This window comes from Saccostrea cucullata, unplaced genomic scaffold (assembly GCF_032062105.1).
Source record: "Saccostrea cucullata isolate Sc308-1 unplaced genomic scaffold, CSIRO_AGI_Scuc_v1 ctg2836, whole genome shotgun sequence".
Classification (NCBI taxonomy): domain Eukaryota; kingdom Metazoa; phylum Mollusca; class Bivalvia; order Ostreida; family Ostreidae; genus Saccostrea; species Saccostrea cuccullata.
The window spans coordinates 56289-83702 of record NW_026941489.1 but is presented as its reverse complement, the minus strand read 5'-3'; the positions used below and the strand labels follow the sequence as shown (position 1 = coordinate 83702).

Below are 27414 nucleotides of genomic sequence, written 5' to 3'. Positions count from 1 at the left end.
CCGCGTTCTTCGCGGAAATAACTCATCAAAGCGGAAAATAATTAAGCACAACGAAAAAGAAATTTTCAATAGTCTCTTTGACTTAATGATGTGCGAGGTTTGTTTTTCTCGCAAGTATTATATTTGATTTCATTGAATGCAATCAAAAGAATTGAAACACTAATTCAGCCTGTACTCATATGTCACCCATCTAATCTCACTCCTCCATGGCACCTGATCCCACCTCTGATGTTTCGGAGGTCCGTTTTTGCTCTGCTCCTACTTTGTATTGTTTTACGGACTTTTGATCTTGAATACTGTTCGTTATCTCCATATGTTTCACTCCATATATTTCATCGCATGAGTGTAAACGGTCGTACCATAATTCTAAATACTGAGTAAAAACCACAAGAATTTTTACCCGATACATTATTTACAGCAATAAAACGTGTCTCTCCTTTTTAAATATTTTATTGCATTAACTTTTATGCTGAAATTTTATTTTCATTTTTAGATACCAAGTATATAACATGCATTAAAAATTCTTTATGTTAAGAAATCATAACAATATGTTGCGTTCAAGACGCATATAGAGATAAATGTAAAAGAAAAGTCACAAATGAATGGTAGCACCATGGTGGCATGAAATCTATCATGAAGATTTTATCCGTGAACTCAGGCGGAGTTACATGTAATCATGAAATGATTTCAAAGATGCCAATACAATTTCCTTTTCGTTTCTATACAGTGTGTCAATTCTTTCTCTAGAACTGGTAGTTATCATGGACGGTTTCTGTATAACCGTATTTCGATGTTCATGTCTGGATGACGAAAGTTCTCTTTGTATTTTTACAGTATTTAACAATGGTGATACAAATTTGGTAGATTCCTTTGAAATTTTTTTCCTATTAATTACAACCATATGATTCGGAATTTTGTGACGAAATACCCTCTGTTTTATCCAACGCATCATCCGATTTATTATTTGTTTCTGACGCGGCCACTTTTAATGTGTCGTTCGATTCGTCATCAAATAAGTCTTTTTCATTGAAGTTGATTTCGCAATATTCTTCGGAGTTAACAAGAATTCTACATTCTGAAATGTTTTCACCAGTCATCATGGGGAAAGAATTTCTTGAAATTTCAACACTCTCTCTTTGTCCCATTGTTTCAGGTCCTTTGATTGCGTCTTTGAATGTTTGAACATTTGCTCTGTAACTCGTATTATAAATCCCCTGGATATTTTCCATACAATCATAGGAGCGTAGTTCGGAAGAGTCAGCAACCACTGCAGAAAAATCTCCTAAAATGTCATAGATGTTTTCAGTATCAACAACTTCAGACCATAAATCTCCTTCTGAACTTGCGTTCAAGTCACTTACACGTTCAATGTGTAAATGGTCTTGATTTTCTGGATCAGGCTCACTATACACATTAACTATTGCGCCCGAAAATCTTCCATCACCTTCTCTTTCTACGTGTAGTCGTTGTTTGTTTTTTGTAATCTGTCGAATTCTGAAAGTCTTATAGGATAAACTATTGGTCTAAGTTTTGTTAAATCACTTAACTGTCATATTATAAACAAAAATTTTTTGACACTTACTTCTTTGTGCTGATCATAGATGCAATCAATAAGAATATCGCAGCTATACAAATTAGAGGTAATATTTTGATTATCAGAGGTCTACCTGAAATAAATGTCAACAAATCAAAAGTTCACATTTGAGAAAGAACAACTATATTTCAACAAATGAATCTGTTCATATGATTACTATAAAGACAAGAGGCCCAGGGGCCACATCGCTCACCTGAGCAACTAGCTAGGTAATAGCAAAGATCAGTTCAGTATTGAACACTTTAAAAATAAAAGTGGGTTCAGAAGGGGGGTTATTTGTCATGATTTGAACAAACTTGAATCTACACTACCTGAGAATACTCCCATATGAATAAAACAATTACAGTTTTGTTGTCCTCGAGAAGAAGATTTTTTCCTGTTTTCCTATCTAAAACTGTGGTACCCCATTGTACCCCACCCCGACCCCTGGGGGTCATGATTTGAACAATTTGAATTTACACAACCCGAGGATGCTCTTATATAACTATGACTATGCTATTATTGAGAGGAAGATTTTAACGAATTTTATTATGTTTTGCTATGTTAAAATTTGATACCCCATTGTGGCACAACCAAACCCTCTGGGCTATTGATTTGAATAAAGATATTTCCTACGTTTTCCTTCATAAAACTTTGATCACCCATTGTGGCCCCACCATACCCCTTGGGGTTATGATTTGAACGAACTTGAATCTGAGAATGCTTCCACATAAGTTTCATTTTTTCTGACCCAGTGGTTCTTGAGAAGAAGAATTTAAAGAATACCATCAATTTTTAACTTATTCATGATTATCTCCCCTTGGAAGAGGACTTGGCCCTTGATTTGAAGAAACTTGAATCCCCTTCACCCAATGATACATTGTGGCAAGTTTGGTGGAAATTGGCCCAGTGGTTCTTGAGAAGATTAAAATGTAAAAAGTTAACGACGACAACAACGACGCCGACAATGACGACAGAGAACGGACTTTTGATCAGAAAAGCTCACTTGAGCCTTCGGCTCAGGTGCAGCTAAAAATTCTAACTTTAAAGACACGAAACTGCGGATTTATTTAATACATTATTGTAATACTAGTACCTAACGAAATTTTTGAGGATCTAAGAGCAATTGCGCTTTATGACATAAGCAACGTACTTTACTTACAAAGGATTTTTTAAGATATTCATATATTAAGATTAAAGTGTCATTAGATGTTCACATACAAAAAAATCAGCATACAATACAATGGGTTTTTGATATATATCAAATGACGAGAATTCTCGGATGACTCAAAGACAAATACACTGTATATAAAAATATAAAACACATATTCTACATGTTTCTTTTTTCCAAAATTATTTTAGAAGACGTGTGCAAGACCATATATAGACATTAAAATATAATACACGGTTCCTTTACGGCAATTGAAACTCGTCGACTTGTTGGAAAAAGATAAAAAAGTTTAAACTACGTTGCGTATATCCTTAACACAAGAATATACATAAATGCGGAAACTTAAAAGTTATTTAAAAACCTGTTAACCTATTAGAGAACCCGATACATATCCATATTTAGAGTCTACTTACGTGGCATTTGGTCAGGTGACGGAACTACATAAAATTAAGTTTTTAATATATTTCATGTTTTTATTTCAAGTACTTCTTCAAATAAATCATCATAAATAACATGATCAAATTAGGAATATTAGCAATTGCTTACTTTTTGTATGCTTATAAACTTCTTTCAATCATGCAAAAGTTTGATTTATGAATGCCATTTGAATTTAGATTGATTGATTTTTGCTGTTTTACGCCGAGTCGGCAACATTTCAGCAATATTAGAAATGAATTTCTTTATACCTGTATAACTATCGTGTAGTAAAAAATTGGCTACTGCAGTTCCTTCACTATTTTCTACAACACATGTATAACATCCGGCGTCTTCTAACTTTGTTTTGTAAATGTGTAATTTCTTTTTATCGTCTGAGAGTTGATAACGAGATTCTAAAAATTATTTGAAAATTGTAAAAATCAACCTGGGTCCACCGTTATAAAACATACTTAAGTCTGAGAATGCTCTCAAGTCTAAGAACTTTCTCAAATCCAAAATTCTCAGACTCAGCGGCCGTCATAAAAAAGTTGAGAAAAATTCCTTAAACTCTGTTTGATTGTAAAATTCTCAGGCGAGTAATTCTCAAGACTTGAGTTGAGAATTTTTATGAGAATTCTCAAAGGTTTATAACGGCGGACCCTGATGTTGGAAAAGGAGAAAGCCAAGAATTCAAATTAATTTTTTTTTATTAACCGTCCGCTTGAATATCAAAAATTGAAGGAAAAAACCCACATGAAATTATTATAATTCATGAGCAAAGTACTTTCTTTTTACATTCCCATCTATACTAATTTTCTAATTTTTATCAATACACATGCATGTAACATGAAGTTAAGAAAGTAAGCCAAAACAAGTATATCAAAATATGGGCTATTGCATAAAAAATCTTCCTGAACATACCATCATACAATTAAACGTGTGCACGGTATTCAATATAGACGTCTCAAAACAATTTAAATGTGATAATTATTAGATAATGTTAGTCATGTGTAATTGAGGATGGGAAGCTATATACAGATCCCATTAAGTGTTTTTTAAAGTGCGTGTCTACGAGAAAACCATGCAAAATCCAAATTTTACTATGAAAGACATTGTGATCATTTTGACTGATTTTATAGTTTCTGAATAGCATCATGTGTCCTCTAATAAATTCCAGTATCATAATTGTCAGGTAAATAAGTTTTAAAACTTCAGGATCCTGATAATTAAGAGCTAGTGATTTGTTATACCGATTTTATTTTTTTGAACTATTGAAAAAAAGTCATCTTTATTTATATCCGAACAGACATTCCTAAGCAAGTTATATTCGTGCATATGCTTCCCCAATAATGCTAATGACTTTGCTTTTTGTCATTTTTTAAAAAATTTCTTTTCAGTAAAACAATAGTTCAGTGATTGATACTAGAATATTTAGAGTAATTAAAAACCTTGATTTAATTTCTTTCCATTTTTCATCCACATGATCACAACTGGTTCCATTTCATCTGGTGCAGATATTGCATTGCACATTATTTCCGTACTCCTGTTTATTGTAAATTTGTCGATTTTCATCATAAAACGTTTGTGAACGCTAGGAAAAAATGGGTAGGCTATGGATAGAAATTAAACGAAAAAAAACCCACAATTATGGTATATACGTACATGTATAAACGTCTTCAAAACTACGTTTGTGAACTCTATGAAATAATTGGTACTGTATTTAAACACACAAACAAACAAAAATAAAACAAAAAACCCCCATACACACAACTTTGATATACACATAATTATCTTTAAAAATATGCTCTCAAAATTCTTGTGCATGACTTACATGGAACAGCTTTTACTTACCTGTGACATTAAGATATGGATTTTGTATGTTGTCATTAGATACACATTTATAAACCTCATCATCTTTAAATGTTGCATTCCTTATGTGAAGCTCTTTTCCACCATGACGGATACTGTATCTATGATTCTCTACGATGTGAGATCCATTTCTAGTCTGCCATGTTACTTCCAAAACCGGACTTAGAAAATTCATTACATGTTTAGTTATAAATAATTTTTTGCATTCATATGCCATGTTTTACGCAACAATTGCCATATCATCCTTATATTAAAAAAACAGTAACAATGGTAATTCACACGTATATGATTTTGTTCACACTAAATAATGTTTCTTATTATGTAATAAACATAATAATACATAATACTTTTCCATATGATATCCAGTATGTAAAAGGTAGTATGTATTATTCTCTATATACGATATATACAGCTACCACCATTGACCATGATGTTTATGACAATAAAACATCTTATTCCGATATTTTTTTTTGGTGCTGAGATATATATGTTACTTCTAAAACTTCAAATTGGATTTACATTCTTTGTATTTTAAAATTGCATGAAACACTTTTGCCAAAGTTATCGTGATTCTGAAGATTGCAACATTTAATTTAAACTTTTTAGTTCATGAAATATTAAGCAAAATCATTGAAATGCTGTTTGGAGACCTATTTTGACCACTAGGAATATTGCATATGTACGAGGAATACTTCGCAAACTTCATGGACAGTGTTGGTTTTTTATATGTTGCATTAAGAAATCTAAATTCAGAACGTAATAATAATGTAGATTTAAAAAAAAAAAAAGTTTTGTGTCAATTAACAGAGATATGAATACATGCATAAAAATATGTAAATCACTTATTTTGGATCCGCTCCGTGATGGCATTTCCGTTCTTACCATTTTTGAATACATTTTAAATATTGTAAGAAATATTTTAGAATAATATAAATTTAAATGTGAATTTATTGTTAAGGCAAGGATACCAAATTTGGAAATCATACAACTTAAAGTTAAAAAAATTATGACAGAAGTACACTAGTACTATTCGTTAATTATGAAATATATTCTTGACAAAACTGAAGCAAATTTTTCTCACTTATACCACATCTTTAAAATTGTGCAAAGTGTACATAAATTAACAAACAGTTTTTTGTCTATAGTTAAAAATTTCAAATATTTACTTTCCAGAAAAAATACACTGCAGGGTGGCATTCTCTCCAGGATAAGCTTTATACCCACTGTGATAAACAGCTCGAGGAGGAACAAAACTGTCAGCAGAATCTACAAGATTATCATGGTTATAACTATATCCGATAACGTTCATTCATCTTTAAATAAACCTTACATTTAAAAAGAAATTTGGAAATCCATGAGTGGTGTACTTGTACAAAGATTTTCAAATGCTTAATCCATTCCTAGAAACAAGTTTGTCAGCTTCTTCATACAGACGACTTGCAAATCCAGTACTTCACAATATCATACATTTATTGACTGAGTTCAAGGACAACATGTGTTTTGTCGGACCTAAGAACCAAACAGTTTGGTTCGAGGGTCGACAATACGCATTTTGCCCGAGAACTCAAGTCAATATGTTTTGTTAAACCTTTCATTTAATTCTTTTTTTAAATGTACATGTATTTTGTACTATCTGACACTGTTGAACACCAACAAATGAAAATGAGATTAAGTTCCGCCCATTTTGTGACGTAAGCGGTCCAACATCTCACTCAGCGGTCAAACATCGATTTTTTATGCCCGCTCAGCAAAACATTAGAAATGTTAGACGTTTTCGTATAGATTTGTATAGGAACAAATTTTTGAAGGTATAACAACTAGTTTTATTCGAAAGGTATTGCTGTTATATTAACAATTATTATAATTCTTCTGCATTTGCAGATTTCTGTTGTTGTTTTGAATTACATATCTGATACAAATCACTAATAACTCACCCTGTACAATAAGATTCAATAAATTTCCCTTCCGAAATATTTGTTCGTTGTCATTCCAAACACCACAGTAATAATCTTTTGCTCCGTAAGATAGGTTGATGTTTAGAAAATGAAGGTTTCCTGGCCGTTATTTTATAAAATAAAAGGAAAATTAGAAAAGAAATAAGAAAGAAAGGAAAATCAAGGAGAACTAACAATAAAACATTTAACAGGTTTTCAACGGATTTTCTTTCAGAAGATTTGATCCAGAAGGTTTGAGTAATTTTTTTCTGACAATAGTGCAAAGTATTTATTACCCTCTCTATCTAACGTCATGTTTTCACTTATATCCACATTATTTAACGTTCCAGGCCCATTTTTCCATTCTATTCGACAGTTGTTTGTTGGTACACAGATGGGTTTGTTAGAACATGAAAGTTTGCAGTGATGAAATTCTTGACATGTTTCGTTTCTTTCATTCTTAAATGGAAATGAATCAATTCCTACCAGAAAGAAAAAAAGCATTATGATCGTAAAAAATATATATAAAATTATCTTAATTTACAGTATGATTTCTATTTCGTAACTCTGTAAATGTATAGGTGTATTCTTAAGAAGTTTTAAAAAGTGTACATTTTTCTTTCCGAGTTATATCTATACCTACATCATGAAACAAACCTATTAGACCATGAAAATAAATTAAATTTCTTTATTTAAAAGGTAAAAAATGTAAACTTTTTAAATCTTTCCAATTAATGATATTTCAGGATATATTGACTTTTTAAAAATATAAATAACTGAAAATTGATACACTCACTTGTTTCTGATATCTTGACAAAAGCAGAAACTGAAGCCCCAAACTCATTTTTAGCTCTACTGGTCAGAGACCAGAAGAGCTTATGCGATAGTAATGCGTCCGTCCGTCCTCTCTGTCCGTCTGTCTGTCTGTCTGTAAACAATTTTTCAAAATGCTACTCCTCCTACAGTTTTGGTCTGATTTCAATATAACTTGGCACACAAGTAGACTACACTAAGATACATATTTCTGTGTATCGGTGTTTGATTTCGATGAACGGTGTTGCCGTTGTTACTAAAAATAGAAATTTCTGTGAAATTCTTTCAAAATGCTACTCCTCCTACAGTTTTGGTCTGATTTCAATATAACTTGGTACACAAGTACACTACACTAAGATACATACATGTATTTCTGTCTATCGGTTTTTGATTTCGATGAACGGTGTTGCCGTTGTTACTAAAAATAGAAATTTCTGTGAAATTCTTTCAAAATGCTACTCCTCCTACAGTTTAAGTCTGATTTCAATATAACTTGGCACACATGTAGACTACACTAAGATACATAATTCGTTATATCGGTTTTTGATTTCGATGAACGGTGTTGCCGTTGTAACTAAAAATAGAAAATTCTGTGAAATTCTTTCAAAATGCTACTTCTCTTACAGTTTTGGTCCGATTTCAATATAACTTGGCACACAAGTAGACTACACTAAGATACATAATTCTGTATATTCGTTTTTGATTTCAATGAACAGTGTTGCTGTTGTTACTAAAAATAGAAATTTCTGTGAAATTCTTTCAAAATGCTACTCCTCTTACAGTTTTGGTCTGATTTCAATATAACTTGGCACACAAGTACACTACACTAAGATACATAATTCTGTTTATTCGTTTTTGATTTCAATGAACAGTGTTGCTGTTGTTACTAAAAATAGAAATTTCTGTGAAATTCTTTCAAAATGCTACTCCTCTTACAGTTTTGGTCTGATTTCAATATAACTTGGCACACAAGTACACTACACTAAGATACATAATTCTATTTTTGATTTCGATGAACGGTGTTGCCATTGTTACTAAAAATAGAAATTTCTGTTAAAAACTCTCAAAATGCTACTCGAAATACAGTTTAAGTCTGATTATAATATAATGTGGCATGCAAGTAGACTACACTAAGAACATAAAGAGACTTAATCAAGGATCATTATTCTTTTTATTGCTGTGGTAAAGTTTCAGTTCCCAACTGCTTAAGAACCTTTCTTTTCCTTTGCTATAAGTACAAACCAGTAGAGCTTCAGTCTCGACAGAGACTTCTGGTTTGCTAGACAATAATACATTCCGAAATCCTCAGTTGTGAGATTTGAGAAGAAAATTTCCCCTGTATTCCAGTAAGAGGTAACTGTTTGGTTATCTTCAAGTTTCATAAAACTTTTATACCATTCATACCTTAAAAATACATCAAATGTTGTATGATACGAGTAGAATGCAGAAAAGATATAGGGGTTTCAAAAGTTAGAAGGTGTTTATAATAATCGCAGATTCTTGTATTATCAAAGGAATAATCCAAGTGGAGTCTTAACGTGATATTTCCGTTTTCCGCCTGGCAGTGGAGACTCAGTGAGGTAGAGTGGACTGGAGGAAAGAAATATTCCGGTTCAAACTCTGACGTTATCACAGGAGGAAGTCCAACATGTCCAGCTCCTTCGGAAAACATGGATAAATAAACTGTAGATAAGTGCTGAATAAATTCAAAGTTGTTTCTGCATAATTCGCTTTAAGATTAACTCATCAGAAAAAGTGCATGCATTACCTTTACAGAAGATTGCGATACTTTTAACACATAGAAGGAAGATGGCAATCTCTTTAGTATCCATAGCTGTTTCTGCTTTTATATCATTATGTAGATACGATTTTTCATTTCAAAGCAAAATTCGAACTCTATAAGATATAAATTTATCACAGGAAACAGCTGGATCCATAAAAATAATTATTATGACGTCATCAATTGTGTTCTTCGACATCATGACGTCAATTCCGACGTGAAGTTACAAGTTTAGAACGTTTAGACGTCTACACGTACGACATAAACGAGTAAAGTTATCGATTAAATTCTTTATTTCTTGATTCAGTTAATTGATTTTTAAGCAATTTTAAGCAAGAGCACTATTTAATTTTTTAATGAAAGATGATTCGATGATCCATCAAGGTCTTTGTATAAATCAATGAAAAGTCAAACTGATACCAAGCAGCATGTTTATTTTGTACCCATGACCCATTTGAACAAGACTGTCCCCATTTTTTTAAGTGATGCAGAAAAGCTTGTCCTGTAGGGATATACAAAAAATTTAAAGCGCTTCACTGCAGTGAGATGACAATACCTATGATAATTATCCACTGTCCATGATATTTATGACTAGAATAAGTACGAATTTCAATTCACCTTTGATTTTTCTAAATTAGAAATCAAAAATACAATGCCTTACAATTAATTTACTATACTTTCCGTTTACAAAAATTCGCATGCGTACGTACGTATAACTAAATTTTTTATGTTCCATACCAGGATTCGAACCCATTCTCGGTAAAAGTACTAACTGGAATCCCACCATCATATCCACTAGACCATGGGTGCCTCTTTGAAACAAAAATCGGAAATGACAGTTTTGAAGAAAATTCTTGCCTCTTTGTGATATCAAAATTATTTTGTTTCAAGGAGGCATTTTTTCAGGACAATGGGAATTCCCTATTTAAAAAAGGGAAAACCTGATATATTTTGCCGTAAGACTAATTTTCACATCATTTAATGGCAAATTGGAAGTCAATACGCACCTTCCAAATACTGTTAATTTCTCGTTGTGCTTTATATATTGTTGCATTTGAAAAAAAATAATATGAGTTTCTGCAACATAAAAATTCTTCTTTTAAATTGCTACAAATTTAGGGAAATAACAAAAGAACTGCAACATCCTCTTTCATAATAGTAATATTATGAACCAAATAATCTCAGTTTTGGCGGAAAAGACAGAAATACTAGTACTCACCTATAGCCACCTTTTACTATTGTTTGAACGTCATAACATTTAAATGACTCTGCATTAACATCATGGGTCATAAAACAGGTAAGGAAATGATTCAATTGAACGAACTATTTTAAATAAAAACTTGCACTGCACGTACCTGCACTTATCTAAATGAATTTCCTCTTTCCCTTGTGAACATCATGTAGAGTCCCTTTCTAGACACCTCTTTCTAAAATTTATCAATTTCCCTTACTTGTGTTACAATCTAATATACTAGCTGAAATCCCTCGCAAGCGCGGGGGAAATTAATTTTTTTTTACTGCTAACAGAACTATTCCAAAATTATCTTTCAGATTCTATTGACAATTTATTACACAGGAATATTGCATGGCAAAATACTTCAAAGTCCCGCAATTAGTGTAGGAACATAAATAGATAATTATAGAAATACATTAATTTTCCTAATATTTTGGGATTTTTTTTTACTTCTACAAATATCAATTTCATTAAAGGCCTCTTCTTCTTACATGTTATAAAGCAACATTATTCTGTTGCACTATGATATACATCATGTACTATATGAAGGTGCTCATTGTTATTTTCTCTTTACATGTTAAAATCTTTATTATAATATATTTTGAGCTATATCATTGCTTATTATACTTACATCACGGATTAGATATTGGATGTGCACATTTAACTATAAATTTGACAGCATTTTAAAATATTGGAAAAAAGCTTAGTTTTCATCACAAATGTACATACAGGCCTAAAAGGTATAAATAAGTTTTAAAAATAAATGACTGTATGTAGAAAATCATTTAGGTAAATTATTTAAAAATTAAATTGCACCATTTTAAATGTCAAAACAAATAACCATGACCATTAATCGACATTTATTTATATAAAAAAAGCTCAACTTACTAAGCTATATTCACAAACTCATTGTGCTACCAATTTCTTACATTTATTTTCATGTCCATTCATGATACACAATCGCCTCGATTTTCTTTTAGACATCGGGTTCGATGACACCTGACTTTCTAGAACTTTCAACAAATAGCGAGATCGGACATAAACGGAAAGAATTTACACATTTTGTTTTTTAATCAATGACCACAGCTTATTTCTTTTATATCACTTAAATCAAGTTTTGATTGAATAATTCATTAATGACGTTTTATGAAATAAATAAGCGCTTGCTTGTTGTCAGTTTTATTATAAAATGCCACTTACTTAGATCCGCCACCACTTTACTCTCTTCAGTGCTATTTCGAGGCTGTTATTCGAAAATGAAAGTAGACTTTTAATTAAATTTACGATAATAACTTTGCGCGTGAAATCTAAATATAGTTTAAGGACATCACCTTATACCTAGTGTATTCCTACAGGCTTAAGTAAGAACTCTTGTGCACCGTTTCAGAGTTTATTTGCAAAATTTGCTAATTTATAAGTATAGATTATAACATGTATCATCTGCATATATTAGACTAGTGTCTTTATGCTGTTGATTTGAAAAAGCAAATTCTAAGCATGGACGATTTCTAAAACGAAGATGCTTATTGCCAGATAAGTTGTTGATATAAAGTAAAACATTTCACAAATTCTAAGCTCGTCAAAGTGTAAATCAAAACTGATAAATAATTTAAAACTTAAAAGCGTTATGTATATAACAGGCAGCATTAATAAGTATCTGTTTACACTGAATTATGTCAAGACTGCAACGTTGGATGTTTTGCTTCCATGCATGGAAAAACTTTTAAAAGTAAATGATTCTCTGATTTCTTTTTTGTAAAATAAAGTCAGAACAATTTTCCAACAATTTTATTAATTACAGGGTTGTCTGTGTTTCAGGTCAATATTTTTATGGTCTGGAGTGTAATAGATCCAAGTTTTATGAAGGATGTACATGTAAATAATGATCTATTTGAATGATTTCGTTCTAAATCATTGTCATTTGTGATTTAGTACTGGTCAATTCGGATATGTTTTTATGTTTTCTTTAATTTAAAAAAAGAATGTACACTGAAAAATTATAATAAAATTCTAATGAGAAAAAAATTTTAATGATAAAAAAAGCCTTGAATCTATTGATGCATGATATTTTCTCTTTTAAAGTATTTAATAGAATTCGGTGTATTAAACATATTAAAAAAAAAGCAAAAAAACAAAAAAAACAAAAAAAAACATGTATACTTTAAAAAAATCATATAGTCTAATTCCTGAGAAAAATATTTTGCTTTCATAACACTCCTCAAATTTTGAAAGAATTTGAAAACAAAACAAACAAAATTAGGATACTCATCAAAATCATAAATATTAAGTAAAGGAAACAAACACATACAGAATATGCATCAAAGATATTTTAAATGAAAACGCAATTAATATCATAAATTCAAACGATTATCAATTGTGTCACTTGCTTCTCTTTTTCAATAAAAACCAACATATGTAAGGAAAACACATTACGTCGACGTTTAATTTGCGCATTCACAATTTCCTTATCTCTTTTTCTCGTAAAAATTGACGACTTATAAATGTACAGTTTGGAGAAGATTTTCATCGATGAGATCATAATGTTCCTCCTCATCCTCTAGTGGGTTGTGATAGTCATTGTGAGTGTGGGGACTATCCGAGGAATGTGTTACGTCCAAGTATCCATCACCCCTGTTTGAATTACTCTCATCAAATCCCTTGTAGCTGCTGATAGACCCTGATGCCGAGGACAATGGGGCATCAGATAAATCTAACCTTAAATGGTAAAGCAGTTTCTTCTATAGTGAAATTTTTATGATAATCAAATTTTTCTCAAAATCATAAATCATTTTAAATCGCTATTTTTTGTCGACTTACTTGCTCGAAAATAAGGAAATTATCTCATCAACATGTGGACGACATGTTCTGTCGAGGTCCCAGCATTTTAACATTACTTCATCATACAACCAGCTTGGACATAGATCCGGTTTTTCGGGAACCTGTCCCTCATTCAAATGTTCTAACAGCTGCATATCAAACATTTATATGTTAGACAAGAATTTTTCATGTATGAGCATTTTCTATAGATGATGAACGTACGAATCATATGGTACCTTGAAATATTTAATCCCAAAATATATCAAAAGTTAATAAAACACTTTGAGACGAATTGTTTTAAGACATTGAAAAAACGTTGACATATGATTTAACAAATAAGGGGAGGTCGGTAATTATAATTAAGTCTTTACAAGGGAGATAAATGTGGACTATCCGGAAGTTTTAAATTTCTGTACTAGTTATTGAGATATGAATCTGTTACACTTGCCTTGGATTTGTGTTTGTTCCCAAATGGCACACAATCTAGACGTTCACGACCAGAGAGGACGGAAAAAACTTCATAGAAAAGCATTGCCATTGTGTAAACATCACTGCCACACGATAGTTCGTTGTGCCCGATTACTTCCTTGGGAAGCCTTAAAAATCACTTATGAATGCTTTACTTAATTTTACGTTGACAAGTGATTCAGGAAATATTGCCTTTTGCTTCAGTTAACTCCAATGACATTGATTTATGTTAAAAAAGTACGGAATTTTTTTTCAGTTAAGATTAAGTTTTTTTATCAATTCTTAGGAGCAGAAAGAGGTCAGTTTTACCAATAAAGCATATCTTGTAGATCCTGATTGACTATAATGCTATATTCTTGGATATTACATTCTTGTGGCAAGCTTTGCATCCTACCAATTCTAATCATAAGTGCCTAAACTCAAAAATAAAAAAAAATTCCATATTACTGAAGTAGAAATCAAAGCAAGAAATACATGGAAACTAATCTAATATAATTGTTCTCTTTCACAAAAATTATTGCTGACTAGTGCTTTTAGTAGTACTATTACAATTTTGAAATACCTTTGGCATTTCTTGCTTGTCAATAATAAAAACATATTTGCCAATCAAGTCTACCATCAACCACTTCCTGCTGTGGATTTGTTTCACATGCTTGACAACAGCAAATAAAAATCGCAAAAGAGTGTTTACGTTTTCCTCTTTTGAATTCTTTGACATTTCTTCAGCTATACACAAAATGTTGGAACTTGACGGAAACGTATATTGCTGAAACAAAAATTATATTGCTAGCTATAAAGTAGACTTCCCAAGTCTGTATGTATTAATGCTCTTTTTCATACTTTCTAATAATGCCAAACATATATTGATGTTTGATATGTTTGATAACATTTAACTATGGTAGAGAAAAGAAAAGCAATACAAAATGAACAAAGAATTTTAAAATATACATGTATATATAAAAAATAAACAATAAAAACATAGAGATTTGAGCATATTTGATCGATATGCAATTCTAAATGAAATAGAGAATAAAAATAAAACGTCTTACGATGATCATTTTTGCATCTGTGCTTGATGAACATCGTCGAATTTTCTTTACTGCACATTCTTTTAAACCCAAATTTTCAGCCAACGTTCCACTTAATTTTGGTAACATTAGATTAAAAAAGGTATCAGATACTAGTTCTTCAACAATGATGCAATTTATCTATTAATAAATAAATAAATGTTAATGGTGTTATAAGAATAATTTTATTCAAATCATTTCAATATTTTGGAAAAGGGGTTTCAGACAAAATTAACCTCATTTGTTATTTTAAATTCTTCTCTCGACTCAAGGTCTTCTTTTCGCAAATTGAACTCCAAAGATTTGTTTCTGCCGTAGATACTTGACCTCAAAGTTTTGTAACAGGTCTCAAATTCTTCTAATCTCATAAAACATGATGCATATATATATTAAAATGAAACTTTTTATCTCATAAAATTGAATAGCAGTGCAGTGAAAAATTGTTGTTGAAAAGCAGGAGAAAATAGTGCACTGACAATGGACATATGTAAAATTATCTATTATTTTACAATTTTACAAAATGAAAAAACTTACAATACTTAAATTAAATAAGTTTATTGAACAATGAATTGGGTTTTAGGGCCTTAAATTAGATGTTTATAATACGGTATCAGTTCCCTTTCACTATAAAAGCTTTTGGCGAATCCAATAAAAACCCAAGTTTTTGTCCATGGAAATATTATGTACTACCAAATTGTTGATTTTGCACAGATCCTTTGTTGTTTTTCTGAGCATATATTTCACGACCAAAAAAGTATTATTATTATTAAACTACTTGAAAACGATGAGGCATTATCTTATCAAAAGTTTTTTTTTTTTTAACATAAAATCGTTAATGCGAGAGACAAAATATTCATACCTGGGTTTTCGGTTGTTTTTTCTCGAAGAAAGTTGACCACATTTGGAATTCCCTATTGATATACATGTATTTTCATTTTTTATCAACATATAGCTATGATTTTTTTCAAAGAGTTTTTTGTCATATATCATTTACATGTTATGTTATAATACAGTGTAAAACTTTCCCTCACGTTTATTTTACAAAAAACCTACTCTTTCTGGTTTGTGCTCCCTCTTGAGTTGTTTATCCCCGATATGTGGTACAGAATTACCACCAATATCTGTTATAAAAAAAATTTGTAATGTCTCATTCAAAGTAGGAAGATATTTTGTGTTTGTTTCTTTGTATACTGGCGAAGCTCGTTCACCCCGAAGCTAATAATTCGAATATGATTGTATAACATTCTGGGCGAGATTGTTGCATACAGATTAAGCTTAATCCATATATATATATAAGAACACTTACCCAAGCTTCCCGGACACGACTGGTCTCTTAGTGTTTGTATATGTTTTTCAACTACGTGCATGGGTGGTCTTTTTTCAGGATGTATATCGTAACATTTTGTTGAAAGAATGTGAAATGAATGTGGTATGCATTTCCATTTGTATGGCTTGAGCCTCCGCGTAACAACCTGATGTAAAAGCAAACAACTTAATCAATAAGATAAAAAATAATGATAATTATATAGATAATTCAATAAACCAAAGTAATTTTATTATACTAGTAGTTACAGGTTTACCCTTATGATCACTTCCTCTGTGTTTTCACTGTAAAGTTCTGTATATGGTTCACAACCGTATGTGAACATCTCATGTATAGTATGACCAAACATCCACACATCTGTTTTTGAATCATACTTTCCATGTAGTATAGATTCTGGAGCCGACCATCGGATAGGTATCCAATCCCCACTGATGACTGTAAAATTTTACTTATGCTTTATATAGAAAATCCTACCTCCGAACGGCGTATAATTTAGTGTTTTTATTTCAGAAGCATCTGGAAGAACCACTGATTATCAAAAACACCACGTTGTCTACGAAAGGTCATTCTATTTCTTAGCAATATTTATAATCAACATCAAATTTTTGAAATAAATATTTCAATTACAATACCTAAATCACTTCCAAGTTCATTAATGAAATACCGATATACTTAATGTCAAATACCATGAATTCAGTCACGAATATAAGCAAAAATATTTATGTTTACCCCAAAATAATGAGAATAAAGCACTTGTACAATGATATTACAAAGCTTTGCTTCAATTTGGAGTGTTTGCTACATATAACAAATGAAAAAAAAAACCATACACTGAATCTTTCCTGTCCTCACACGGCATTTATTAACCAATCATTATTGATAAATTTACAACTGGTTTGTGATGGTAACTTTTTTTTATTCCTTTACCTGAAATATGCGTGCTCGAAGAGGTGTTTGTTGTGCTGTGAGCAAGCTCCAACTTTTGTAACACAGCCATGCATTTTCCTGAGGTCAGACACGTTTTCAAACAGAATGAATGCAATGTAATATCGCGATGCACAATGCGCTGTGAATGCAGATAGGTAAAGCAGCTCGCCATCTCTTGCAAGCGTTCGTACATCCATGATCTAGGAAGCCACTTGTGGGACCTTCTTGCTTCCAACAGCCTTTCCAACAAGCCTTGAGGATGATTTTCAACCACATAAAATGGCAACGGCAAGCTAGAGGACCCGTAGGCCAAAAGTTTTGCAATTGAATTACATGTATGCCTATAATCTTTCTGCATAGAGAGCAAAATCTCGAACTCATTGGTTTTCCGCACATGTTTTGACTTTGCTTCTTCAGTATGATCAGTATTTTTAAGGGTGGAAATATCTGGAATCAGAATTGATATCGTGACATTAAAATGATACAATCTTCCTCCACATATCGACCAGTAATTCCTTTCATCTGTCTTGGAAAAAATTTCCCTAACTTTGTCATGTATATGAAGACCAGGCACTGTATTCTTAATATTGGCTTCTGCTAACTCTCGAATCATTGTTTCTGATAAATCTAAAGCTTTTACAACCAACTGCAATACTGGATGACCAAGAGTAAAAAGAAGATCGTGAACTTCCTCTGGAATTGGCAGGAAAGACCATTTAGCATGGAAACCTTGAGAAGATACCTTTAATACTTCCAAGAGGGTCTGGAAATCTTCACTTTTTTCATCAACTAAACAAAAGGAATGAAAGTAAGCATAATCCCACGGAAGATTTTTTTTAAATTGTATAAACACACCTGATATTATAAAGGCAATAGTATACACTGAACCAAAATTCTAAGTGTTCACCTAACATTTTTAAGTTTTAAAGAACAAATGCATACTATAGAAAATTTCTTTAATTCAGGTTAATGATGCATATTTCAGTTCGATGTTGCGTAAATTTTATGTATATCGTCCGAATTTTAAGCAAAGTGCCAAGGAAATTATATACCCTCAAAATGAAAATTCACACAAAATAATCTCTATGGAGTAAGAACACCACTCGCTCCAATTACTGCAAGACGTTCTTTACTGTTGGATACTATGTACCCCTGAATAGGAGATTGACCCATCTGCTGTTACACCTACTGCATAGATCTTTCCAAACCGTTGAAATGGTATGGAAGGGGGGGGGGCTTTGAGATTCCTTATAAACTGCCAAATGTGTTCAATGGGATTCAGATCCGGTAATTTTACTGTGCATCATCACACAGAGGCCTTTTGGTCAATATCCTTGGGCGTTTAGCTCGTAAGTGCACCGCTTTAATGATGATTCAGACTGCTTGAGCTGATATTTGACTGTCATGAGCACGGATTTCTTATCATTTTCATATGATTAAAATTGTTTGTTTTCATGTTTCTAAGATTGCTTCAGAATAATTTAACACTCTTTTAACCTCATGTGACGCAAAATTTTGGCCTCAGAAGAAGATCAAGGTCACTTCCGGTTTGGTTAAATTTTGTCCAAAGCTCTCAAATTGTGATAAATTGGCGATGAAAATGACGCACAGCTTATAGAAAAATGTGTTTATATGGGTTTTGATAATGGTTGTTAATTCTTAAAAGTAATGTCAAGGACAATTAAACACTAAAATAAAAGTGAGTAAAAAGTGGTGCAAATATGGTCCAGATATCAACATTCCAACGGCTTTCCCTTCTATCTCAATGGTCATTTTGCCAATGTTTTGTGTGTTTTTTTGTGAAACCAGTTTTTTAAAATTTGATAATGATCACAAAAAGATGCTAATTAAACAAAACACGTGCCGCGAAGTACAGATTTATTGTTTTTAAGGTTCGTCACGGAACATTGGTTTTCATCGGTGATATTTGGTTTTCTTTCTATAATTGTTGAGAAGACTCATTTGTTGTAATAATTTGAAAATTTCATACCATTCTATTAAGTTTTTTTCCAATAAATAATACATTTATTAAAATGAACACTTAGAAGTTTTGTTAAGTGTATATATCAAAAGATAACCAGTTCAAATTTTCCAAAATTGTAAACAAAATATAAATCTTTAAAGACTAAGATAAAACCTTTGTTAAAGACGTCGGCTACTCCAGTAAGGAGTAGTTCTGTAAGAGAATGAAATAACTCTTCATGCCACTTCCTCTCCACAAGACGATGAGGACAACAGTATGTTGCTCGAAGAAACTGTATAAAGTTGCAGCGAAACAACGATGGACTTCTCGCCATCTAAATACCAATAAAACAATTTAATAAAAACTGCGATTAGCTACTGATATTTTTAATAATCTTTCAAGCTTTTAATTTATTAATCGTAGAACCATTTCTACTTTATTAAACATGTTTCTTTAGTTGGGCATATTGAGCCCTTGAAAATATGTTATTTTACAGTATTACTTTTACAATGTTGTTAAATACTCAATCTCCTTCTCATTCTACTGTCTCCGTCTTATTATGCATTTCAATAAACAACAACAACATTACATTATTTGCTAACTTGCTCCTCTTCCGCTCACTCCCCCAAGAATAGCAATTAACTTCGACTAAGTCTTGAATGCAAATAACTGATCCATGACTGGCACAGGATAGTGTTTTATTTACTTACCATGGTTCTTTTGAAGAGTAAAGTTACTCATTGTTGCAATTTTGACATACATGTACATGTAGCTTTTATTGAGACAGTTAAAATGCATTAAAATTATACCTTTGAGATCAATCCAAATGCGAAAATGTATTGCTCGTGTATCCTTAGCTTTGCCAAATCCTTGTCACTGTCTTTTGTTGAAAATGCATCTTCCCAATTTCCAAGAATTTTTATGAGAGTTTCACTCATTTTAAATTTTTCAAATTTTGAAAGAAAATGCACAATACAATGAATAGTTTTGTGGACCTTCGTATTTTCCTTATGCCAATGCTTTGTTAGTTTTTCAGCGTAGTCCTTTAAATGGGCTACTATTGGGGACATTATTTCAGACGTCTTTTTCCTCTCTGATTTTACATAACAAAACTGTATGGAAACAAATGCTATAACACGCAAAACAACTGGACATATAGAAAACCACAAAACTTGGGATGTTTCATCTGACATCATCAACACTAATATGTTTTGTAAGCAACTTTCCAAAGATTGTATTTCAACCATACCGATTTCTAGCGTCAATAAAATTGACTTCAGGGATTTTAGCGTTATGGATTGTATGTCCTCATCACCACATGTAAGTAAAGTGGACAGATTCCGTATGTCGTCATTAGCTTTTAAGTGGGGCAACAATTCGGTCTGTATTAATTTTATTATATCTGTTCTTTGATGTGGTTTTGACGTCTTAAGTTTTTCAACGTAGTCTTCGACTTTATGAATCTCATTTATTTCTGAAAATAAAAAAAATAAAACACATGCTCAAAAGTAATCATCAAATAGAAAAAAATCACCAAACAATCAATAAAGGCAATAATAAAAAAGTCGATCCTATGATTATTATAAAAACATGAAAAATTATGAACAGGACAAGTTCATAAATGGACTAAGTATTTCTGTTATACCACTAAAAATTGTGTCCTATAAAATTGTATGCAAAAAAAGTCATTTCCAATGTTTTACTGAGAGGGCATAGAATTCAATGTTTGGCCGCAAAGTGACATGTTTGACCAGTTGATGAGATGTTCGGCCGCTTACGTCACAGGGTGGGCGGGACAACTTTAACTTCTTTCCATTCGTTGGAGTTCGACAGAACTTCAATGCAGCAGGTAAACAAAATTTAAATTCTAATATTTCAAAATAAATAGTAAAAGCTATAACAAAACATTTATTATCTTTGTTCCATGGCAAAATGCGTTTTGTCGACCTCTCGAACCAAACTGTTTGGTTGAAGTCAAAACGCATGCTGCTCTCGAACCCAGTCAATAAATGTACATACTATTGACTGGTCACGCTCGCCATTGGTTTTATACAGAGCAGATATGAAAAGTATTAAATTATATCCAACAAATAACTACAAATGTAAACTGAAAATATGGCGAAACTGAGATTGTTTCTTTTCAAGATTTTAAAACGTTCAAAATTTCGACTTTTTCCGAGATTTTATAACTTATTAGTCAGTACTTTTCCTCGGTTTAAAAAATAGTCGTTCTCTTGAGTATGAATGAAGTTAGAGATACAAACACTTAACAGAAGAATACAATTGCATATAATATTACAGAAGTTTACGACGATAAAGCTGAAGTCTTCCCGTTTATAATAGAGTAATATTGTCAGTTGGCCATTAGCGTATAATCAGGGAAATAAATATACCAACAGGTATGTAGACTCTGTTTTATCTCTTATTTCTAAATCACTGGGATATAAAATGCGTGTCGACATATGTTATTTTTGTATCACGTCCTTTCGAGAATTTTTCACTTATACATTTGTAAAGAGGAGCCAATGGTTACCAGTGAAAAGCAAACAGGCTGCAAAGAACAAAGTTTACTTAGTCTCTTTGGAAATGTGAATTTCTAAAACACACACACACACCCACACACACACACACAGGTCCTTATTCAATGGCTCTAGCCATTGCGGCACGCAGTCGACATGTCGACTTATTAATGAAATCAATAAAAATGATTAAAAGATAAATATGAAAAGATATTCAAACAGTATATACATGTACACATGTACTTGAAAACCTGAAAACAGAGTATAAATCAAGGAGCTCTGGAAGTTCCAGAGTGCCGAGGAGTAAGCATCTCCTGATATCCGTTACACTTGCAATCGGGACTTCGTATTATATTCATTTGAAATCACACGATTTACCAAAATCAACAGCTTAAAAACTTATGACTTTTCAACTTTATACACATCCATTCCCCACGATAAATTAAAGTCCCGGCTTTTTGATATCATTGACAGCTGCTTTTTCATAAAAATAGAACTCGTAAATTTACTTACCTCATTTGCAAAATTATTTTGTTTTAACACATTCTGATTGCGCACACAAGTATTCAGAAGTTGACATCAGAAAGATGCTTGAGATTCTGATTGACAATATCAATTTGGTTTTTGGAGACCAGGTATTCCAACAATCTACTGGAATTCCCATGCGTGCCAATTGCTCTCCGTTATTAGCAGACCTATTTTTATATCTATATGAAGCATAATTTGTGCAAAAGCATGCGTGAAAAGAGGAAAACACTTACTCTGGCCTTCAACTCGACATTTAGATATATCGACGACATATTGTCAATTAACAATAGCAATTTCCATTCCTACGTCGATACGATATATTCTTGTGAGCTTGAGATAAAAGATAACACAAAGTCTGACTTATCTGTTTCATACTTATATTTTACTTGAAAAGGACGTTAATGGTAATCTAACAACCAAGCTAAATGATAAACGTGATGACTTTAACTTTTCTGTCGTCAACTTCCCTTACTTATGCAGCAATATACCATCATCTCCTGCATACGGAGTGTACATATCTCAGTTGATTCGATACGCAAAAGCATGCTCTACGTATGAACAATTTCTTAAACGACGTATGAACAATTTCTAAAACGAGGTAATTATTGACAAGCAAGTTGGTGAAACAAGAATATCAGCAGTCTCGTTTAAAATAATCTTTTCATAAGTTCTATGGTCGATACAATGACCTTGTCAGCAAATACAATTTATCATTGAGTCAAATGCTGACTGACGTTTTTCATACTAATTGTAAGTCCATTATTTATACATGCACTGAATTGACGACGAATTTTTCCGTTATTTCCCGATCATGACAATGAGCACACGGCGGGTGTGACCGGTCAGCAGGGGATGCTCACTCTTCCATGGCACCTGATCCCACCTCTGATGTTTCAGAAGTCCGTGTTTGCTCTGCTCCTTTTTGTATTGTTTTATGGACTTTGATATTGAATACTGTTCTCTCCATATCTTTTATTTAGGTAGAAGGAATGTTGCGTATTCAAGTTAGTGAAAACAACAGAAATCGGTCGATAACTGTTCTTTTATTCTCCTTTGCCAAATGAAAAGATAATTCAGTTCAGTGACAACAGCGGGCAATGTCTTTTTAACAGTTGCTGGACCGACCGTCGGGGAAAACAGTCAGTATCTTAGACTTTTTAAATTAAGAAAGTACAGACTACATGGGGATTGTTTAATAGGGGTATAACAAGGTTTATTAATAAAATCGATTTATAAGGAATGAATAAAATAGTGGCCCATGGGTTTGGGTAGTTCTTACATGTGTTTTATTTTAAAGCTTTATATTATTTTCCCTGTCATCAGGTTCAGGTTAAAAATTTGCCATTTGATATGTTTTGCTTTCATTAAACGGTAAATGTAAGATTGCTTACCTTCGGTCTGCACTATGCTTCGGAGTATATTTGGTTCGTCAATTCCTTCCCGTTCAAATGTTTCAACGCTAACAAATTCGTCTTGCTGTAATTCCTCAAGACTTGGGACTCTTGAACAAGCACTGTATCCCGAAGAACCCGAAGATGAATTGGACTGAAGTGAGTTTTCGTTTTTCAAAACAAGTTTTTCCATCCCTGTATTCCCATGTTCATCGTTATTTGCGTTCATTTTTCCTCTGCATGTTTACAATCAAAAGTGAAGAATAAAAATGACATTGACAGCACAAACAGAATATTATCTACTAAAGAATAATTATTTCCTTTTCAGTTATTGCTTAGACTTCCTTAAGAATATATACGTGTATATATATATTTCCACATTTAGAATTCATTTGTTGAAATCTATCTTTCAAAGTATTTACAGGAAGAATTATTTGGCTTAAGTTGTTCAGGTAGTATTTCGTTGTTCATTTTTCTGAATTAAACGTGACATCTTAAAATTGATTTGTCAGATCAATGACGTAGAAAATAATCGATATTTTCCCCGTTTCATTATTTAACAATGCTCTTTTTTCACGAAATTCTAGGGGTCTATCTTTAATTACAATCATTTTTTTTTTTATATTTTCCCGTTAAAAACTAAAATCTGATTGGTCTAGACTCCATAAATTGCTGGCGATATGAGAAACAGCGGTTGAAGTAAAGAAATAGAATTTGATATTTTAATCCATAACATTTTCGGTATATCATTCATTGCTATACGAGGTAATATATTAATTATCGTATGTTTGCACATTGTACTGTCAATGAAAGCAATCATGTGGTTTTATTGTGAAACATAAAGAAGAAGTAAGTTTGTTTCACAGTTACTTTGAAAAAAAAAACCCTCCGTTTCATTTTTTCTTTAAATCTTATATCGACAAACAATTTTTATTATTTATTCATTTTAATATGCATTACATGTTTATGTCATACTGTAACCCTTTCGTCTCGAAGACTTATTTATAAACATCTCATTTTCGGCAATCTTTCGGTTTTTTGAAAAACTAAGAGCTTGTAACTTTTTTCCATCGTCTACCTCACTCATACCCTCTGATTCTTCGATTAAGGGGACATAAAACCAAACAAATTAGAAAGGTACATATACTTCCCCATTTCATTCAGATACCTTTTATACGAACTTTATCATTGGCATTTCATACTGAATACAATAAAAAAAACCCATTTTTCATCACATTGTATATACCGTATTCCTTTTTGTTCCTTATATTAGTTTCTTGACGGAAATCTTAGAAATGTGTTTATATGCATCAAATGCTCAAAGAAACAATATGATTTCATTTGTAGGGTGTAGATCATTTTTTAAAGTATCGATATGGTTCCTGATCATAAATTTCATTTTCTGAATTTTCGTATCATTTTTATTTCTTTGTTGATGAAACCAACAGTTCAAGTAATAAAAGACCATAGGTAGGAATAGATAAATGATAAACGATCTATTTGACGATGTCTCTATTGATTAATTACTATCTATCGAAAATAAACAATAAAATCTTTATTGCTTTAAAAAACAACAAAAAATCTATAATAAACTTGAAGACTTCAATTATTTTTATTCTATCCCTTATCCTTACTCTGTACGAAAAAACTAACTGCGCTCTAAAGGAGAAAATTTAAATATACATGTAATATCCTCAGAAATGAACTTTCTCCATTGCTTAAACTTTTGTCCAGTACGTTCTGCATAGTGTTTTTAAACACAACAAAACATTTTTTTGGTCAAATATTTAATCACTATGAATGTACTTGGAACTACTAAAGTGATAAATTGGAGTAAAACTATTTAAAACGAAATGAACTAAAGTTCTTGTCCCGTTTCATAAAGTTTTGATATTTTCATTTCATCTTTTTCATAGTGATTTGATATTACTGATCTCTGATTAAACAAGTTTTATTCCAAAAATATATACCATTGTTTTATTTCTCAATACTACTTTAAAGACAAAATATGTATCCCATACAAGATAATAAGATTCACCACGTAATCTCTTTGAAAAATTATATACAATCGTGTTTGTTAAAGAAAAAAAGTATAATCTAGCTGAACATCTTGTACGCAAGATAATAATTTACACTTTGACAGAATGGATTTAAATGTATCATATCTATGTTACAATCGCGAATTAAAATATGAAGGGCCAATTTGAAAACCATCTATCTTTCTGTATTAAATAATCAAGAAGTGAAAAAAAAGAATTAGATTAATTACATGATCAGTGCGGACTGGTCTCTGCCGACAAAGTAGGTAACAACATTGTCTTCGTTTGTAAAGCCCATTACTAATATGTAAATTGTATTGTAGAAGAATTTAGATTTAATTCTACAAGTGGTAATCCAACTTATACTCATAGTTGCCATTCCAAGGAAGAACTTCTTTAAAATCATATGTCAGTTTTAATATCCCAAAGAACCAAAATGAATTTGAACTACCATATCTATATCGGATTCCGAAACTTTATAAAATTCCTTACAAAAATACATAGCGGGTTCCAGTTAATGCTAAACCAAGCCTCATTTTTTACTTCTCACTAAGATATAAACAGAAGTGAAGGAGAAACTTCAAGAGTACTGTGTGGTGTAAATCAGATATGAATACTTAAAAATTCCAATGAACGTTTGGATAATCTGAAATCACAGAACTTTACCAAAACCAGCATTGAATTTTTTTACTTTTAAATTCTATAAAGAAGCACTGCTCACGATAAATTAAAGTCCAGGCTTTTTGATATCAGCGACAGCTGGTTTTTCATCAACAAGAGGCCCATGGGCCACATCGCTCACCTGAGTACTGGAAGAAAATAATCAATCCATTTTTGGGAGCTTTTAAAAATGCATGAGGTCCCAACCTACCACTAAAAGGTGGAAGGGAGTGGGTGAGTTATGATTTGAATCAATCTATACTTACTAAGGATGCTTGCATATTCTATGACTTACTGTGGAATTTTTCCCTAGAAGTTTGAACTTTCATCTTGGCCCCAACTTCCCCCCGGAGGTCGTGATTTGAATAAACTTGATTCTACACCACCTAGAAATGCTTCCATATAATATGAGCAAATATGGCTTTGTTCTTGAGAAGATTTTAAAGATTTTCCTATATATTCGTATGTAAAACTTTGAGTACATTGAGGCCCCGCCCTACCCCCGGGGGTCATGATTTGAACAAATTTGAATCTGAGAATGCTTCCATATAAATATGACTGGGCTTTGTTGTTCTTGAGAAGAAGACTTTTAAAGATTTTCTTATATATTTCTATGTAAAACTTTGATCGTCCATTGTGGCCTAATTCTACCTCTGGGGTCGTGATTTGAGCAAACTTGAATCTACACTACCTGAGGATGCTTCCGCATTAGTTTCATCTTTCCCGACCCAGTTGTTCCTGAGAAGAAGATTTTCAAACACGCCACCAAATTTTTACTATTTTTTAATTATCTCCCCTGGAAAGAGGGCGGGGCCCTTCATTTGAACAAAATTGAATCTTCTTCACCCAAGGATGCTATGTAGCAAGTTTGGTTGAAATTGGCCCAGTGGTTCTGGAGAAGAAGTTGAAAATGTTAAAAG

General features: G+C 32.0%; 2 protein-coding genes across 2 annotated transcripts; both read right to left on the bottom strand.

Moving 5' to 3' along the window:
* Positions 1-491: 491 nt before the first annotated feature.
* On the bottom strand, positions 492-7412 carry LOC134257917 (hemicentin-1-like). The gene is made up of 9 exons (XM_062740490.1): positions 7261-7412; positions 6965-7084; positions 6197-6296; positions 5013-5191; positions 4610-4771; positions 3431-3574; positions 3158-3181; positions 1583-1667; positions 492-1494 (listed from the first exon to the last, which is right to left on the bottom strand). The coding sequence occupies exons 1-9, from the start codon at positions 7277-7279 to the stop codon at positions 888-890; spliced, it is 1440 nt and encodes a 479-aa protein (XP_062596474.1). The 5' UTR covers positions 7280-7412; the 3' UTR covers positions 492-887.
* A 5644-nt stretch (positions 7413-13056) lies between these two features.
* On the bottom strand, positions 13057-24024 carry LOC134257922 (uncharacterized). Its single transcript, XM_062740494.1, has 15 exons — positions 23796-24024; positions 20167-20831; positions 19532-19691; positions 17395-18183; positions 16724-16902; positions 16450-16615; positions 16197-16264; positions 16003-16054; positions 15380-15501; positions 15126-15284; positions 14639-14842; positions 14386-14489; positions 14057-14204; positions 13609-13757; positions 13057-13506 (listed from the first exon to the last, which is right to left on the bottom strand). Exons 1-15 carry the CDS (start codon positions 24022-24024, stop codon positions 13287-13289), a joined length of 3414 nt encoding a protein of 1137 aa, XP_062596478.1. The 3' UTR covers positions 13057-13286.
* Between the last annotated feature and the right edge of the window lie 3390 nt (positions 24025-27414).